Genomic DNA, 16,646 nt, shown 5'->3' on the forward strand with positions numbered 1-16,646 from the left:
GTTGAGATAATAAGAAGAAGAAGAAGAAGAAGAAAGAGACACGTAGGAGCGATATTCAAAGCTGATTTTATTATGTTTGTAATAGTTTGATTAACAGTCCCCTGCATATCTGTACACTAAACTACAATAATTACTCTAAATATGAAATTACAACCATTGGACAACTGCATGAAAAGGAGTACATTCAATTATATGTATTTTTTTTTTTTTTTAATAAATTTTTTTAACGTATTAATATTTCAACAGTGGGGTAGCACAAGTTCAGGGTGTCTCTAGTGCACATCGAGTAGTGAGTGGCTTCCACATCTGGAAACGAAAAAAGATGTAGTAAACCATATTTTAAATTACAGAAATGATCATTAATCTCATGTTTACCTATTCATGTGCTTTCTTTGCATTGATATTGATACAGTATTATATTGGCAGGTGAGAAGCAGCTGTTGGGTGCACACGTTGTTTGTTAGATGTACATTTAATATAATTTCCAAAATAAAATACTAATTTGTACCTTTCTCCATAAATCTCATTATTATTTCTCATAACTTTTTCCATTCACAGAAAAGCCCCCCTGCTCTTTTATGTCTCCTCTGAATGAATGTCCTCATTTGTTTAATAAAAAATAATAACAATAAGTAAACATGTATTTTCCTCCATGTGGGCTAATTAACACATCACATTATTGTGTCACTTCTATCCTAGACTGATGCAAGCCACTACCAATAATATTTTCAGTAATATACTTGTCTTCAACTTCATAGTTGTAATCATAAGAACTTCTGTGCACCTTTTCTTCCCATCACATTGTAATGCGAGCTAGCCATTTGGTTTATTACTCTTTAAAATATGTAAATCTACCCTGGCCAAAACACTGGAGTATATACAATGCTATTGATGTGCCCTATGTACAATCAAAACCGAGTCTCTATCTCTGTGATTGTACTCTAGCAAACAGAAACATCAGTGTGTCTTCAGTAGGTCTGTCTACTATTTAATCCTTTGTGTCTTGATGCTTAGGCCCAGATCTGGAAGGCAAAGAAAATAGACATTACAAGATGTAACCAGACAGAAACCTGGAGCAATCACATGTGGCAGATCAGATATCATACCCGAAGAGTGTGGTCCCAGGAACCTGTGCAGAAGGCTGTCCCATCAGGGGAAACCCGCAGGGTGCTGACACGGTTCTCGTGTCCAAACAGAATAGAGACCCGTGTTCCTTTGAGAACATCCCAAACATTAATGGTGTAGTCATTGTAGCCACCAAACAGTAGCCGGCCTAGGGAAAGAGAGGGCACACCCAAAATGTTTTAACGGCATTATCCTTAAGCTCAGTACAAACAACAGCGAAGGTAAATATTCTATATATCATACCACTGAGCGAGAAATCAACACTGGAGACGCCAAATATGATGCTGTCTTTGGAATAGATAGCCACTTCCCTGTCTGCCCTTAGGTCATACAGGCGGCACTGTAACAAAGGGAAGTGTTTTCATTTTGTTTTTTGTTTTTTATGGTGCAGTGTAATTATGATTAATTATGTGCAGCACGCTGCACATGAAAACTGGCTTCACCAGTCAAAGGTAACATGAAGAAATCAATTCTTACTGTAGCGTCATCCGATCCAGATGCAAAAGCGTCTCCGCTGGGATAGTATCTGTTAAAATACAGACAGCACTAATAAGAAATCAATTTTTAAAGCTCTTACATGTAAGATTTGAATACTTCTGACTTATAGCAACTCCTAGTGGTAGCATAAAAAAATGAGACTCCAGATTTTAACATTTTTGTTTGCAAACAAAAATATAGAGGCCATTACAATAACATAAAATATGTTATGATAATGCACACATGATGAGGCCTTTAAAACACCTCTTTTTTAATGCGTAATTATAAATAGAAAATGCACTCATCTTTACACTTACCTTCTCTACACTTATATTCAGGAGCCATTACAAGGGGGAGACTTACCGTACACTATTTATGTCTGACTCGTGAGTTTCAAAGGACTGAATACACTGCCCTGAACGCATATCCCAGACATTGGCCTTCTTATCACAGCCCTGCCAATGAAAGCAAAGCAGAAAGTGTCAAAAATTTCAGTGTTTAGCCTCTTTAAGTAAGCTGTACCGAAAGCTGTGCAGAAAGTGTCTTCACCCCCGAAACAAACGTGTTTCCGGTTTCAGATGGGGCCAGATCCAGACACAACACGTCTGCAGCGTGTCCATGGAAACTCTGTAACAGCTGCCCACTCTCAACATCCCATAATGCACATGTTCCATCCCCGCTGGATGTCAGGATCTTGAATGCATGCGGCGAGAGAAAAAAAAATAGAAGTCGTTACAGGCTATCATGTAGTTGTAAATGGACTGCCTTTGCAGTGTGACGCCTCATGTGACCAGGAAGTCAAACTTGTAAATTATTAACAAAGTATGGGAGCTCTTTCACTGGAATATAGAAGGAAGTAATATCTGATTGAGAGAAAAATAAAAAGGTAGCTTGCAGCTACTGTTTCCACAGGCATTTTACCCATGATCCTCAGTGGTTTGTGGATGTTTTTAGAGTGTGGTGACAGTTTTCTCACCTGCATATCTGAGTTGGTGAAGCTACAAGCAGACAGGTAGTTTGTGTGCATGGCCACTGACTTCTTCTTTGCAGCTAAGTTCTCATTCTTGTCCAAAGACAGAGGATAAACTGAGCATTTATTGTCCAGGCCTCTGCAACAGAGAAGCTACACACTTTACCACAAAAACAAAATACAGAAAAGCAACAAAAGTACAGCAAAATACAACCAGATCTGGATCATCATGGAGAGTAACGCACTCACCCACAAGCTACAGCGCAGCCAGAGGGGGCATAGGCACAGGCCATCACCCAGGTGCAAGGCATTGTCACAGCATGCTCCTATAAACATCAGAAGACAAGGCTTTTGTGCTCGAGCCGCACAGGGAGAATTCATTATCCATAATCAAAGCAGAACAACTAGCTTTGGTTTGTCCCATGCAGAAAACTTTAGAAAACACTTTTACACAATTTGGCGGTCAGTTTTTATCATCTAACTCTGATGTCTCGTTCATAAAAACAGGACAGTTGGATTTACCATCAGCACACAATAGATATATTGATGCACAAATCCTATGTGTCACTCCTATCTGATCTAAAAAAAAAAATCCTATCTAAAGCAAACTTATTATCATCATGGAAATTTATATTATTTTATAATAATAATATATAATATTATTTTATAAATATCTAAGAATACGTCATGATGACCCATGAAAAGTAAATGTTACCTTGTTGGTGGTGAAAGCGTCCCACACAATAACTTTTCCATCCTGCATCAAAAGATAATAAAGGATTGTACACTTTTAAAACACATGCCACCAACAACAAACTTGCTCTGCAGTCAGCTGGAAACGAGACTAGAGGTTTGTGACCTGTGAGGAGCTGACGATCCTCCTCTTGTCCTTGCACCAGTCCATGCACAGAACTTTATTCCCGTGCCCCTTCAGGGTCCTCCGGGTCTTCATGACAAACTGGCCCAGCCCCTCCACCTTCTCTGCCACCTGATGTACTGCACAAACACACATGTATATTATACATTAAACATGTCCCCACATTAACACTGGTGGCAGCAGCCAGGATTAAACTACAGCAGGCCCATCTAAATGGAGGAATATTGAATTAATCTATCTTTAATCTGCCATGTCTCAGATAGCCCGAATCACATAAAATATTCATCAGAAATGACCTGTGCTTGATTTTCACGTTTTTATTTCACACTCTTGCTTTAATTGTCGTATTGTTCAGATATTATGAGTAAAATATGAGTAAAATAAATAAATAAATAAAAAGAAAGAAAGAAAAGGAAAACAGTCCATGGATGAAACATGGATGAAAGTATTCGGCTATGAAATGGGGAGGCAAACAAAACAGCCTGCCCCCGTCTCTTGACAAATCGGTGACATCGGCGCCGATCGGATCGATAATCTGCTCCGCCAAATCCCCCATCTCCGGTAACACCGGCGATCTTTGACTTCTGGCGGAGAAACGTGAGGCTAAGAGGAGACGCTCGCTGTTATCCGTCCCGTCACAGAGTAAACGCAGGAATGAATCAGGGCCTCTCCATTTTTTTAGCACTCACGCTCGACATCGTGCAGCTTCGCTCTTTCCTCCTCCAGCTTCGACTTCAGCGTCTCCGACTCCGTTTTGAGGTGAGCCAGAGTCTCGTTCAGCGGTACCTCCTGTGTCGCCATTTCAGGGGTTGGAGGGGATCTCATATATTTCCTTTGAGCAGGAAGCGATCGGCAGCGAAAAGGCTTAGAGCAGAGCTAACAGCTGATGCTGCTGTCATGACGTCAGAGGGCGAAGATGCTCCTCCAGTTTCCAGGGGAGGAGGATCCTGCATCCCGGTGATGCTGCCGCACACACACACACACACACAGGATGCATCCCCTAAGCAACACTACACTCAGATTAATAATGCATTTTTTTCACACTGCCCACATGAAGAGAAGGGACAAGCTCGTTTGCCTGAAAGGCATTAATGTGGCAGAGGGAGAGGGAGAGAGGGCTTTCTGGCATTTTAATATGCTGAAATGGAGAAAAGATGTTTTCATTTTAACCAAAAAAGAATTACTGAGAAAACAAGTAATATTGTTTGTTAAAGTAATTTTATTCTTCTTCATTTTTTTTAATGAGCTGTTATGAGTTGGTGATTTGGCATGCCATTTTATTAATTCATATTACTTCATTTTCACATCTTACATCCTCTGATTCAACTACAGGACACACATATGAAAAAAATACACAGTGAGCATTTAATTAACTCATATTTTAGCCTTGCTGTATTTTAACCTGAGTATATGATAGTATAAAATAGGTTTGCATTGGTATAGCTTTAATCCAAGATAATGCCTTTATTCATTTATTTAGCATGTTATTGCAATTTAAATAAAAATGTACACACACACACACACACACACACACACATATTATATACAGTACACAAGAATAAAATATCATTGCTATGTCGTGTTTGGTCAAAATGTTGCAATGTTATTCAGTTGTTCTTTGTTTTAAACATGTGCTGTACAGGGTTTTAATGAAAGTGCTTAAATATTTCTATCTACAATCTAGTGCAACTTTAAACAAACTGACCAAGACTCAGTATAAGGAGTAAAAATGTCAAAGGATCTGTGTGTCAGATCCTGTTGAGGAAGTCGAGATGAAGGCTGTTTGGGACCTGCAGCAGCTCCAGAGCCTGTGTGGACGTGCAGAAAGGAAACGTGACCTGGAAACGATAATCTGCGTCCAGCATCAGCTGTGCGGAGCCTTCGTGGTCTTGGAGCAAAGACTGGAATGAGAAATATATTGACAGCTTAGTCAACTGTATTTATTTTGGCTAGGAGGGTTTTTATATTTGAAAATGAACAGCTGGGCTCACCTGAACTTTGCGGACAAACGATGATGTCACTCTTTTTTCAAAATCGTCAATGGGCGTGTACGAGTTCAAAATTTTGACAATCTACAAATTTTAATGTTAGGTTGGAGTTTAGTGCGAGATTTAAAAATGAAAGAAAAAAACCCCCCCCACCAAAACCACATTTTAAACAACAGATGGAAGTACCTGAACGTGGCTGAGTTCAGAGCATTTTTCAATGATCTCCTTGGCATCATCATCAGTGGATTTGTTGACTTGCAGTAACCACGCAGTTTGAGCCAGTGGCTTCAAAGTATCCATAGCATTCACGTTTTGAAGTTCTTTCTCTTTCAGCCACTCTTCTAGATAACTGATGTTGCATCTGAAAAGAGAAAGCAGCTGTTAAACGAAACTCTCTTTGAGTTTTATTCAAAGCACATACCTGATCTGCGAGCACAGACCTGATCTGCATCCCCTTCCTGCAGGAGCACATGTCCTTGCGGAGCATGATGTTGTTAAGAGTGATCGCAGCCACGAGGTAGAACAGCTGTTTGATCACTTGTTTGATGAGGCCCTGGTCCAGACCATGGTGGTTCATGGTGGAGTGGAAGACAGTTAGATGCTGGAGGATGGAGGAGATGGTGTAGGTCTCTGATTCCTCATAGAAGCTGTTGGAACGCTTCCTGAAGCCCGTCGGCTTCATGCTAGAAATCCCCTGTAGACTCTCGTGCTCCAGCATGCCGGGTACTAAGAAAGTGTATAAGTAGGGTTTAGCTTACTCATAAAAGTCATAGTAAGGATTTTTTGCAAAATATTACATTTGAAAAAACATTACCAATAGTGGGAGTAAGAGTCTTTTGCATGACTGAGATAAACCGATGATAGATTTGGATGGCCAGATCGCTGAGAATCTGTCTGTGTTCCGACAAATCGAAATTCTGCAAGCAGTTTTTTTTCTGGCGAGGTGTACTTTGCTTCAGGAACTCCTTTTGTTAACAGGATGGAAAACAAGAGCATTTTAATATGTATATGATATTATCAACAGACAGAAATGAAACAGTAACTACTGAATTTAAAAAAAAAGTAAATTTGTACTTCCTCCCCGCTGTACTGCTTCAGACAGTTGAGGAGCTGGTGGGTGTTTGAGAGCCAGAAGGACAGGAACTCTAAATCTTTTTGATGACTCTAAAACAGGAAAATGTTGTTTACATTATTAGATATAAACAATACCTCAAAATACATCAATCCATTCACCAGTCTATCCATATATATCCAGGGGAACAGAGAGGTGTTCCCAGGCCAGCCAAGAGATATAATCTCTGCAGCATGTCCTGGGTCTACCCCACCTCCTCCTGCTAGGACTTGTTTCTCAGCTAGCTTAACCCCACCTATCTGGGGTGCAAAACCCCAAACGAGAATCTTGAGCTCAAGAGTTTTACTTCCTGGTTAAACAAGGGTTACAAAAATAGTTAACCTTACCATAATGACTTTCTTGACTCCACCAATGATTGCATTCATAAGGGACTTGAGTTTTGCCTCATCGTTCAGGTAGTCCGCATGGCGGATGCACATGAAGAGGATGTAAGCTGGCAGGGTCGGGATCATGTTGACCGCCACGCCTTTGAGTTTCAGATCTGCGAGGAAATTGGGACAAATTTGTCAGAGAATATGGTTTATCCATTCATCCGAGTTTTAATACCCTCACTCCTGCTCACATCCATGGATCAAATAGCTTATATGATTATTAAATAAAAGGCAGGTAACATGGGCATATTGCAGACATAGTGCAGGGGAAGAATACCCAGAATGATGTTTTCAATGAGCCTTGGTTCATCCTCTCTCTTGTACTCCAACATGCCAAGGTAATCTTTGGGAAGGGTGGATGCAGTTTTTTGCCTCGCTGTTTGAGAAACAATAAATGTGATGAAAAAGTTGAGACAGCTTGTATGGACTCGATTTCTTTGTTTACATGTGGCGCAGGAGCTCCGGTGCTACCTCTCTGTGACGTTTCGAGGCTCTTAACTTGAGTCTGAAGTTTCTTTATTAATCTGTCTTTCTGGTCGAGCAGCTCGTCAAAGTCCTGAATTAAAAGTGGAATCAGTTATTGGTTTACTCTCACTGTAACCTTCTACCCTTCGTACGCTCAACGCACCATGTTCTCAGCAGTTAACCGTGAAGTCTCCTCTCTGAGTTTGCTTTTGACCTCATTCTCCATCAGCTGCTGTCTCTTCAAGTGATCATTCTCCTCTTCCAGCTCCTCTACTCTGCCTTGAAGCTCTCTCTTCTCCCCCTCCAGCTCTTCAGCTTTCTCCTCAAAGTACCTAAAGAAAACATCCAAAATCAGGATGAACCAGATATGACCATCACTACTTTAATCAAGAAAGACATCACTACCGCTGAGTAATTTACCTCCGTTGTGAGCTCTCTTCTGTAATCTTCTTTTGAAGATTGTGAGAGATCTCTTTGTTTTTTTCTGTTGAATGACATAAAAACAAAAGAGCAAGTTAAAACAGTAATCTGCTTCACAGCGAGACTCCTGAACAAAAGAGTGCACCTGTTAATTCTCTTTTCTGCTCCTCGACAAGGCCTTCAAGCTCTTGTTTCTGTCTCTGCAGCTCTGAAACCCGCAGCTTCAGCTCCGGGATCACCTGCGAATGAAATTAAAGCAGACGTCACAGTTACATTCTGAAGCTCGCCCCTTTAACCCGTGACGTATTGAATAAAACGTGCAATGACATACTGAGTTTTCACTGCTGAGTCTGGACACTTCTTGGCAAATATTTTCATTGACATTGCTTTTCTCCTGGAACAGGTTTTGCAGCTTGCTGTTCTCATTCTCAAGGTGGTCCACTTTCAATTTCAAGCCCTCTACTTGAGTCTCATAGCTTTCCTTCTGCTCCCTCTGGTGGTTTTCTAGAATCCTGCCAACAAATGTGAGACGTTTAACAAATTCAAGTACAGACACCCAGAAGGAAAGCTGCACGTTTCTGTTAATAAGAAAGTGGTTTGCTATGGTTGAAAAATGAAGACCTGATGGCTTTTTGTAGGCGTTCAAAGGCTGACAGCAAATCTTCAACTTCATAAATCTTCTCTGATTCGTCAGAAGTCATCCTTTGGAGAAACAATGTGTCAGATTAAATGACTAATAGAGATGAAGTGAGGAAACACAGTGCTCAAAATATCTGGATTACCCCAGAAGAACTTCCTCTTCAACAACACCTCCAAGAAGCTGCCTTGCGATCTCACTCACTTTACCTGCAGAAAACATTCAAGGCTCATCAACAAACGACTTCTTTTTCTTTACACAACGGAGATTATTTTTTTACATAAAATTCTATACACACCTCTTGCTTGTTCCGACTGCTGCTTCATCTTTCTCTCCATGTTATTTCTCTGATTTTGCAGGTTGTTCAGATCTCTGCGTAGCTCGGGAATTAGTTTGACATGCTTGGTGAGCTGGATGACCTGCTCCTGCAGGTCTGAGTTCGCCTGCGCCCCCTCTTCTAACTTTCTCTGCAGGATGACTCGTTCTTCTTTCAGCCTTTTTATCTCCTCTTTCAGGGTTGCCACCTCGGCCTCGTGGTCCTGTCTCTGAATTTCAATGTTGTTTTCCGCGATCCTTCAGAGAAGAAAAAGCTATCTGATTAAACCAAAGAAGCTGGGAAAATATTAGCTTAAATATTTGCTCAACCATGCTGTACACCAGCAGTGTTTTTCTTTTTCCTTCACACTGTCCCCAAAGTGCTTGCTCATAGGCGGAGCTATATAAACAAAATTGAATTGAATTGAATTCTGCAATTGTTATACTGGTCCCACCGCTTGAGATCAAACTGGGCTGTGTGTTGCACATAAACTAAAAGGAGTTGGAACCCCAGCTGTAGATGATAAATCTCACTTTTTAAATACTTACTTTCTAAGCCTTGCTTCATTTTCTTTTTCTTCCAGAAGGTTCCTCTTTACTTGATCAAAGGTCTCTGAAAGATTGTGAGGCCGGTCACAAATGTGACGCAAACGCAGTCACTGTGGTGTTTATACAGAAATCTCAACTCTTATTACCTTTGGCATCTCTGGTAGAAGCTTCAAATGTTTTCTCCAACTTCTCCTTCTCAAGGTTGAGAACTTCTACTTCCTTTTGAAGTTGTGCGATTGTCTAGGCAAGAAAAACAGGTTTTCCTAAAGGATCTCAAACAGAGCGCTTCCTCTGCAAACAAAAATGCAGCAAAGACACAAACAGACTTCAGGCATCAACTTCAATACTAACCAAACTGGCATCTTCTTTAGCTTTCTTCTCTTGTTTCTCTAAAGAAGCCTTCTGGTTGGTTGATTTTTCCAGCTGTGTCTCCAGACCCTGAAGCTTTTCCATAGTTTGGGAGTGTGAGTTTGCCAAGCTTGTCAACCTTTCCAATAATCCACGATTCTCTTTGTTCTGTCAGGGAACACATTAAATTACATTATCTGCAAAAAACAAAAAGAAAATCACAGCTAAAATTTGTCTCGAAGCACCGTTACCTGCTCTTCAATCTTCTTTCTGAGCTGCTGCACCCGGTAGGAGAGCTGGACATTAAGCACGAGCCGACGCATGGTCTGAAATCGCCGTCGTGCCAGCCACGCTCTGGCATACTTCTGGATAACCAGCGCTTTGTGTTCTTCTATCATCTGAGGTTTACATAAATCAGGAGGTTACATTCAATTTGTCAACAATATTTATTTTAGTGATGAAAATGATTCGCAAACTGTCTGTTACAGACCTTCTTGTATCGTTTACGAGCTATCCAACCTCGTGTGAAGGCCTGGATGGTGATGGTTGCTAGACGCACTACCTGGTAGACCTGCCTCAGGCGGTAGCCTCTCCAGTGTCTCTGTATCACCAATGCTGCCCAGCCCTGCTTCAGTGTCGCAGCAGTCACTGTTTTACTGAAGGTTTACAAACAAAATAAGTGTATATTCATTTTATAATCTTAAGAGGAATCTTTACAGGATGCAGGTCAACAAAACTCAAACAAGTGAACGGTTCTAACCGGATTGTCCTCTTTCCACGGACATACTGCTGGAGAATGATGGCAGCCTTTCTTAGGGCCAGGTACTTCCTCCTCTGGCTCCATCCACGAGCATGTTTCTGGATGGTCTCACAGGCTCCTCGAAGTCGGTCCAGACGCAGCTTCTCGAGGTAAGCTACCTGACCAGCTCTGAAGAAGATCTTTGTCCGGCCAAACTTATACTGGTTAGAGTCCTGGGGAGCAAGCCATGAGGACAAAGTGACGTACGGCCATGAATGACACTTACATTAGTGAGTGCCATATGATACAACATACGTGAATCAACCTCTGGAGCATATTCTTGCAAGTCTGTTTCTTGTCATTGAGGTCTGCCTCCACGTGCGACATTAGGATACTGTATCTGCTGTAAAACTCAATGTATGTCCACCTACAAACAAAAACCATGCCAATACTCAGCATGATGACATGGAGCTGAACATGCTATAAGTTGTAATTATGCTGCATGAACACATATATATATATATATATATATATATATATATATATATATATACATACATATACATATATACATATATATATATATATATATATATATATATATATATATATATATATATATATATATATATATATATATATATATATATATATATATAAAGTCACCTGGATGGGTAGCTCTGTGCACTGATACGAATAGTTTCAAGGACTCCGCAGGCTCGCAGCTGCTGCACTACCCTCCTGGAGTCATACCTAAAAACATGAGAAAACACCAAAAACAGAAACATAAGCAAACACTTCAGTGACGCAAGAGTGAAACATCTGAATTAAAGATTCACTAGTAATCATACTCAAATGGGAGCTTTTCATCGTTAGGCTTAATGCAGCGCACGTAGTGAGGCGTGGTCGCATTCAGTGTTTCCATGAGTAAGGAGAGGGAGCTGCGAAACTGCATTCAACAACATCGTTCAAGAGACAGAACAGAAATACAAATTCAGCCGGTTGGATAGGAAACAATACAGTATGTGAACTTCAGTGAGAATGTGAGTTCAGCCTACAGCAAAGCAGAGAAACAGAGCAAACATTAGCACCTTATCTCCCACTGAGGTTCTCAGGTGTTTATTGGCTGGTTTCACTGAAGGCCTGGCGGGCTTCACTTTGACACTCTTACCGATCGCAGCATTCTTCTCCTCCTCTTGGAAAAAGTTGGCCAGAAAAGGTAACTGATAACATTTGCAAATAAGAGGAATCTGTTAAAATGAGGAAAAGCAAACATAAAGTGAACATACATGAAGGCTTTTGATTACCTTACTAGACCTCATCATGTCCACGAGTTCTTCATAGAGAGCATCTCTGTTCTTCTCGAGAAAACCTCTGCACTGATATTCCACCTGTAGAAATACGTATGTAAGAAAACAGTTCATAAAGTTTATAACGGCAGGGAATTTTTTGCTATATTGTGCAAATGCCAGGTGATTAGACTCCACCTTGTCTGCAAAGTGCTGAATCACAAAGGCCTCATTTGATAACCTGGGCTTCTCAAACATAGGGCTGGCTTGTAGGTAGTTATAAAGCTTTTGCAACCAGCTCTGATCGGTGCCTTGAGGGAACTGTGAAGCAGAAAGACGTAAAAAAAAAGATGCTGACAATCAAGTCAAAATGCAATTTGTGACTGATAACACCAAGATCATATTATTAATCAGATCTTACTAAACATTCTTCATCGAGCAAGTCAAGGATCCCCATCTTTGCTTCAATCAGATCGATGACAGGTTGATTGTCATAGAAATCTATCAGCGTCCACGGGATGTCCTCTTTCATGTACTCCTCTTGCTCCAGCTTGAATACATGCTGAAAAGACCCAAGAGAATAAACGTGTAAGCTGGTAAAGAGGTGCGTGTGGTAATTAGCAGTCAATGTGGAAGAAGGCATTGCTGACCAGGTTAAACTGCTGTTGAAGCTTTTCGTTTGCATAGTTGATGCAAAACTGTTCAAAGCTGTTGATGTCAAATGTTTCAAAACTGAAGGAAAAAAAACAGAATGCACATTTAAAAATGGCAGCAAAAGAAAGCTGCACACATATTGAAAAAGAAAAAAGAAAAAAGAGTTGCGCTTGCATTACCCATAAATGTCCAGAACACCAATGAAAGCATGTTGCTTTCCTGGCACCTGTAGTGCTGTGTTTATCCTGTTTATAATGCAGTCAAACAGATGGGCATAGATATGCTTAGCTAGAGCGTCTCTGGCATTTACTGCCCGATCTTTGGGGACCGGCTTCACAACCGTTTCGGCTACCAGAACGATCCTCCGATGGCACAGCCAGCGTACGAGCCCCTCTGCACTCACCCCCAGCAGCTCGCAGAAGACAGCCAGGTGTGGATCACTGGGCTGAAAGATATACAAATCAAGCTTTGTACTTAACCTGGTGAATGATTCAAGATCGGTCGCACACACAAGTTATGAACAGCTACTCACGGGAACTAATGATTTGTCATCGCCTGTGTTTTTAATCTCCACATTACCCAAATGCAGAATGGCTGCCAGAACTTTAAACACATCTGACTGAAAGTCCTCCTTCAATCCTGGAGAAAAGACGTTAAAGCTAAGATAAAACTTTAAAATGATAAAGGGAGGTTTCAGTCATGCCGAAGCAACCTTTACCCAGAAGTGAGAAGGTCTGTCGAGTCTCTTCCAAGTCCTTCTTGTCATTCACACCTTCAATGGTTATGTCACCACCCATGCAGGTGTAGTTGAACTTGTCTGCACTCTCTGCAGATGAAAGATTATATTACTGATGCTGCTTATAATAAACTACTGCAAGACTTAGTTGTGTTTTCTGGGTGAGTTAGTTTAAATAGTAATAAAACAGCAGCAGTTAAGTGTCACAGATCCACAATAAACCCTCAGTGCAAATACTTACGTAGTCTCAGGTTCTTAAACGCTGGTGAGTCTGCACAGGAACAAATCTGGTAAAATATGTGGTAATTACGCTCATTTTCTGCCTGAAACAAAAACAGAATTTAAGATTAGTATTATGGATTAAACACAGTAACGAAACTTGAAAGAATCCTGATCTCACAATCATGCATACCTGAAAGACCACTCTGGATTTCTCTAACAGGTAGGTCCTCATGTTTGCTCCGATGATCCGGTACTTCCTGTCAAAGCTGATCTCTGTGTATTTCCCAAAACGGCTGCTGTTGTCGTTCCTAGTGGTCTTTGCATTTCCTATTGCCTTAAGAGGAAATGAATTATAAGAACTATTCTAAGATTTTTTTTGTGTATGAATAAATATGTGAACATTTTTGCCTGTTTAGTTCAACAGCTGTTTTGTGTAGTCTCGAGATGGTACCTCTGTTATTGGATTGGATGCCAGGACTTTGTCTTCAACTCGTGTCTTATTTGCAGATTTGCTCACAACAGCAAAGTACCTCATAGCGTATCGAGCAGACACCGTTTTACCAGCTCCAGATTCACCGCTGACTATGATAGACTGGTTCTTGTGGTTTCTGAGAAAGAAAAGGGGGATATAAACAAAATACGCACCACTGTGTCTTGAAGCATTACTTGGGACTTACTTGGGCAGTTATTGACTAGATTAACTTTCATTTTAATGATCACCAGGACATAAACGCATGCACGCATAGCACACAACCATACAGTTGTGGTCAGGTGATGTCATGGCAATTTGGGGCCTTTAATTATTTCTTTGGACTTTTCTTTTTCCAGGGTGGAATGATTATGTTTAATGAGTTTAAAAAACAAACAAAAAAAACAACAATAATTAGGCGCATTTTGAAGTGAGTTTGGCTTTTCTCTAACCCCCACAGGGTCAAATAGATATACATACACTCACTCAAATCTAATAAGTGGGGCTGAAGGTTGTACATTGTTAATTATCTTAACAAGGCCAAGGTCTGTTAACTTCTCATTAGTGATCATGATTGCCTACAACTGTCAGTTTCCCTTTTCCAGCATAAAAAGGATTTGCCTGACAGCACTTATTGGACTGACTAATACTCAGAACAATGGGAGACTCCAATGAACTCAGTGATCTGCAGATTCCAAGAGCATCAGTTCAAACAACTGTACATAAGTACAAGTTATTTAGATGTTTTAACACTTTCTTGGTGCTGACCAAGAAAGTTTGCCCCATGCATATGTTAGTAGAGTCCTTTTAAATCTGCAGACTCATGCTCACTGCCTCCAATCTGCATACAGTCATCAGTTCTCGCTGATGTAAAACTTCTATAAAACTTAAATGAGGCAATCTCAACTTTTATTTACCTAGCCATCTGTTTGTAAGCCTCCTCTGCCACTGCAAATATATGAGGGTCCATGTCTCCCATGTTCTGTCCTGAGTAGGCATGAATGATTGCATCTCCATAGATAGGAAGCTGCTTATAGGGATTTAGAGCCACCAATATAATACCTGAAATGAAGGAACAACACAGACTGAGCAAGAAACTTAACCTGCTAACACCTCAGTACTCAGTTACACAAATGGGTGACAAATTAACAAAAACGAAAAAAAAAACAACAACAGCATAAAGTGTTTTAGTAAGGTGTTGGCTCACTATGTTGGCCAAAAATCTCTGATGACTCTTAAAGCCATAATATGTGAGTCATTATTTGTATACTTATCATGTTATTCAGTGATTCATCATGGCTGCATCAGCTGCATCAGTATCCTGTTTGTGATCACTTGGAGCAACGTCGTATGAATTTACAGTAAAAATGCATTACAGAGCCACAGGACCACCTCATCGTAAGGGTCAAGCGTGAGAGGTTTTCCTTTAATTTATCACCCATTTGTCAGTTTAAGGCTTCTTGCAGCTGTACCACAGTAGGTATAGATGATTCTGGACTCCACAAATCGCACTTTGAGATTGTGCAGGACTGCAGGTTCATGCAAGTAACTCAGAGCTGTCAGGTCATTCTCCCCCACCAAGATGTCTGGGTTTCGGAGAGGAGGGAGTTGTGGTTTAGACGGGTCAACAGTGTAGCAGTACTCCTGTCCAGTGATAGGTGATGTAGGAGAATCAGGTCAGCTGGTGCTTCTCACCATTATAAATGTAATACAGTCATATATTGAGGGTATTATTAGTCACTTTCCATTTTACTTACAGAGCCATCCTCCAGAAGCAATTCAAGAACTTTATCTCCTGAATGGAAATCTTTTACAATCTCTGCCGATTTCCACACATGTTCTTCATCTGATAGCCACACTCTGTTGTACTAAAATGATTAAAAAAAGTGACAAATAATTATTTCAGTTATTAATGCCATGGCTTACTGTACAAGTGACTAAAACCAATACATGCAAGAGAAAATCCACCCAATAGGAACCAATACTCCATCATATATGCTACCTCATAATATTATACTATAAAAAGATGTAGCTAAGTGTTTCGCCTTTAAATTCCTGTGGATCTGTTTGTTTTACAACCTTTCAGAGCGCTGACAAAGTTTCCATATGCGTCTGTAAACTTGCAACCTCTAGACTGTATGGAAACATGATCTTACGTGTATTTTAAAAGATTAGGCTTGTTTTCCCTCTTACCTTGGTGTACAGTTCCAGCACAGCCATGTTTGTGCATTATTTTAGTAACTTTTTTGGTCCGTGTGTTTATCACTTGCTGTTTCACCGCTTTCCAGGTTAGCAACACGTTTCCTCCCCGCCCCTCACAAATATTCCGGAATAACCTGTCAAGTTAGATTACAAACTCCCGATGATCTTTTTCAAAATAAGAGTCACCCTAAGGCATTTTTTGAAATACACTTTCTGCATCATTACAGACGTTACGTCATCTATTTGTGTTAATTTATTCGTCTGCACTGTTTTGTATCATTCAAAGCAATTAAATTGTACTTATTATAAATTTACTTTTTTATTGTTGGTAGCCTGTTACTGTCCATTTTGAAAGAATCAAAAGATTAAAAGGGTGAAAAGCAATTCTGCTGTACAGATCAATTTTTACATTTTACTTGAAGCTCTTTCCCTGGACACCTAGATGCGGTAAACTATTAAAACCTCTCTAAATCCTCTCTGGTTAAGTTGATCCAAAATAGATTCAAATCCATGTATAATTTTGTTTACTGTCTGTTGTCTCAATACCACTGCATTCAGTCTGTAACAAATATATAAAAGCATTGAAATAGAACAATTAAACATTGACAATATTTTCATAGATTGTTTGAATTATATTGATATTTAATTCTAAGCGATCTCA

General features: G+C 40.2%; 2 protein-coding genes across 3 annotated transcripts; both read right to left on the bottom strand.

Annotated features, from left to right (window-relative positions):
• Positions 1–49: 49 nt before the first annotated feature.
• Positions 50–4,419, bottom strand: gnb5a (guanine nucleotide binding protein (G protein), beta 5a). 2 transcript variants are annotated; one of them, XM_084933654.1, is made up of 11 exons: positions 4,139–4,417; positions 3,432–3,568; positions 3,288–3,329; positions 2,822–2,898; positions 2,579–2,711; positions 2,152–2,295; positions 1,966–2,057; positions 1,603–1,651; positions 1,369–1,465; positions 1,107–1,273; positions 50–1,022 (listed from the first exon to the last, which is right to left on the bottom strand). In XM_084933654.1, the coding sequence occupies exons 1-11, from the start codon at positions 4,272–4,274 to the stop codon at positions 1,011–1,013; spliced, it is 1,086 nt and encodes a 361-aa protein (XP_084789780.1). In that variant the 5' UTR covers positions 4,275–4,417; the 3' UTR covers positions 50–1,010. The 2 variants fall into 2 exon arrangements, with proteins under 2 accessions (XP_084789780.1, XP_084789781.1); XM_084933655.1 differs by lacking the exon at positions 50–1,022 and having other exon boundaries at positions 1,101–1,273; positions 4,139–4,419.
• A 231-nt stretch (positions 4,420–4,650) lies between these two features.
• Positions 4,651–16,102, bottom strand: myo5c (myosin VC). The gene is made up of 40 exons (XM_084933607.1): positions 15,977–16,102; positions 15,541–15,651; positions 15,256–15,427; positions 14,701–14,845; positions 13,766–13,922; positions 13,505–13,648; positions 13,334–13,415; positions 13,075–13,182; positions 12,889–12,995; positions 12,536–12,801; positions 12,353–12,434; positions 12,124–12,264; positions 11,901–12,023; positions 11,721–11,804; positions 11,505–11,636; positions 11,265–11,362; positions 11,080–11,166; positions 10,729–10,840; positions 10,435–10,646; positions 10,165–10,330; positions 9,926–10,072; positions 9,678–9,842; positions 9,473–9,566; positions 9,327–9,390; positions 8,761–9,035; positions 8,608–8,671; positions 8,447–8,527; positions 8,157–8,337; positions 7,971–8,064; positions 7,826–7,889; positions 7,569–7,737; positions 7,412–7,496; positions 7,218–7,316; positions 6,896–7,050; positions 6,512–6,601; positions 6,252–6,402; positions 5,878–6,163; positions 5,624–5,798; positions 5,441–5,521; positions 4,651–5,350 (listed from the first exon to the last, which is right to left on the bottom strand). The coding sequence occupies exons 1-40, from the start codon at positions 16,001–16,003 to the stop codon at positions 5,198–5,200; spliced, it is 5,229 nt and encodes a 1,742-aa protein (XP_084789733.1). The 5' UTR covers positions 16,004–16,102; the 3' UTR covers positions 4,651–5,197.
• Between the last annotated feature and the right edge of the window lie 544 nt (positions 16,103–16,646).

This window comes from Perissodus microlepis, chromosome 7 (assembly GCF_051167445.1).
Source record: "Perissodus microlepis isolate ML-2025 ecotype Zambia chromosome 7, ASM5116744v1, whole genome shotgun sequence".
In the NCBI taxonomy this organism is placed as follows: domain Eukaryota; kingdom Metazoa; phylum Chordata; class Actinopteri; order Cichliformes; family Cichlidae; genus Perissodus; species Perissodus microlepis.

Bases quoted from the DNA above. Each gene is read 5' to 3' on its own strand.
- gnb5a (XM_084933654.1), bottom strand. From the start codon at position 4,274: ATGAGATCCCCTCCAACCCCTGAAATGGCGACACAGGAGGTACCGCTG. The intron at 3,569-4,138 runs GTGAGTGCTAAA...GTGTTTGTGCAG, and splicing joins GAAGCTGCACGATGTCGAGC to TACATCAGGTGGCAGAGAAG. The intron at 1,274-1,368 runs GTATGATATATA...CTCTTTCCCTAG, and splicing joins TGTTGATTTCTCGCTCAGTG to GCCGGCTACTGTTTGGTGGC.
- myo5c (XM_084933607.1), bottom strand. From the start codon at position 16,003: ATGGCTGTGCTGGAACTGTACACCAAG. The intron at 9,391-9,472 runs GTAATAAGAGTT...ACAATCTTTCAG, and splicing joins TTCTACCAGAGATGCCAAAG to AGACCTTTGATCAAGTAAAG. The intron at 7,890-7,970 runs GTGCACTCTTTT...GTCATTCAACAG, and splicing joins GCAGAAAAGAGAATTAACAG to AAAAAAACAAAGAGATCTCT.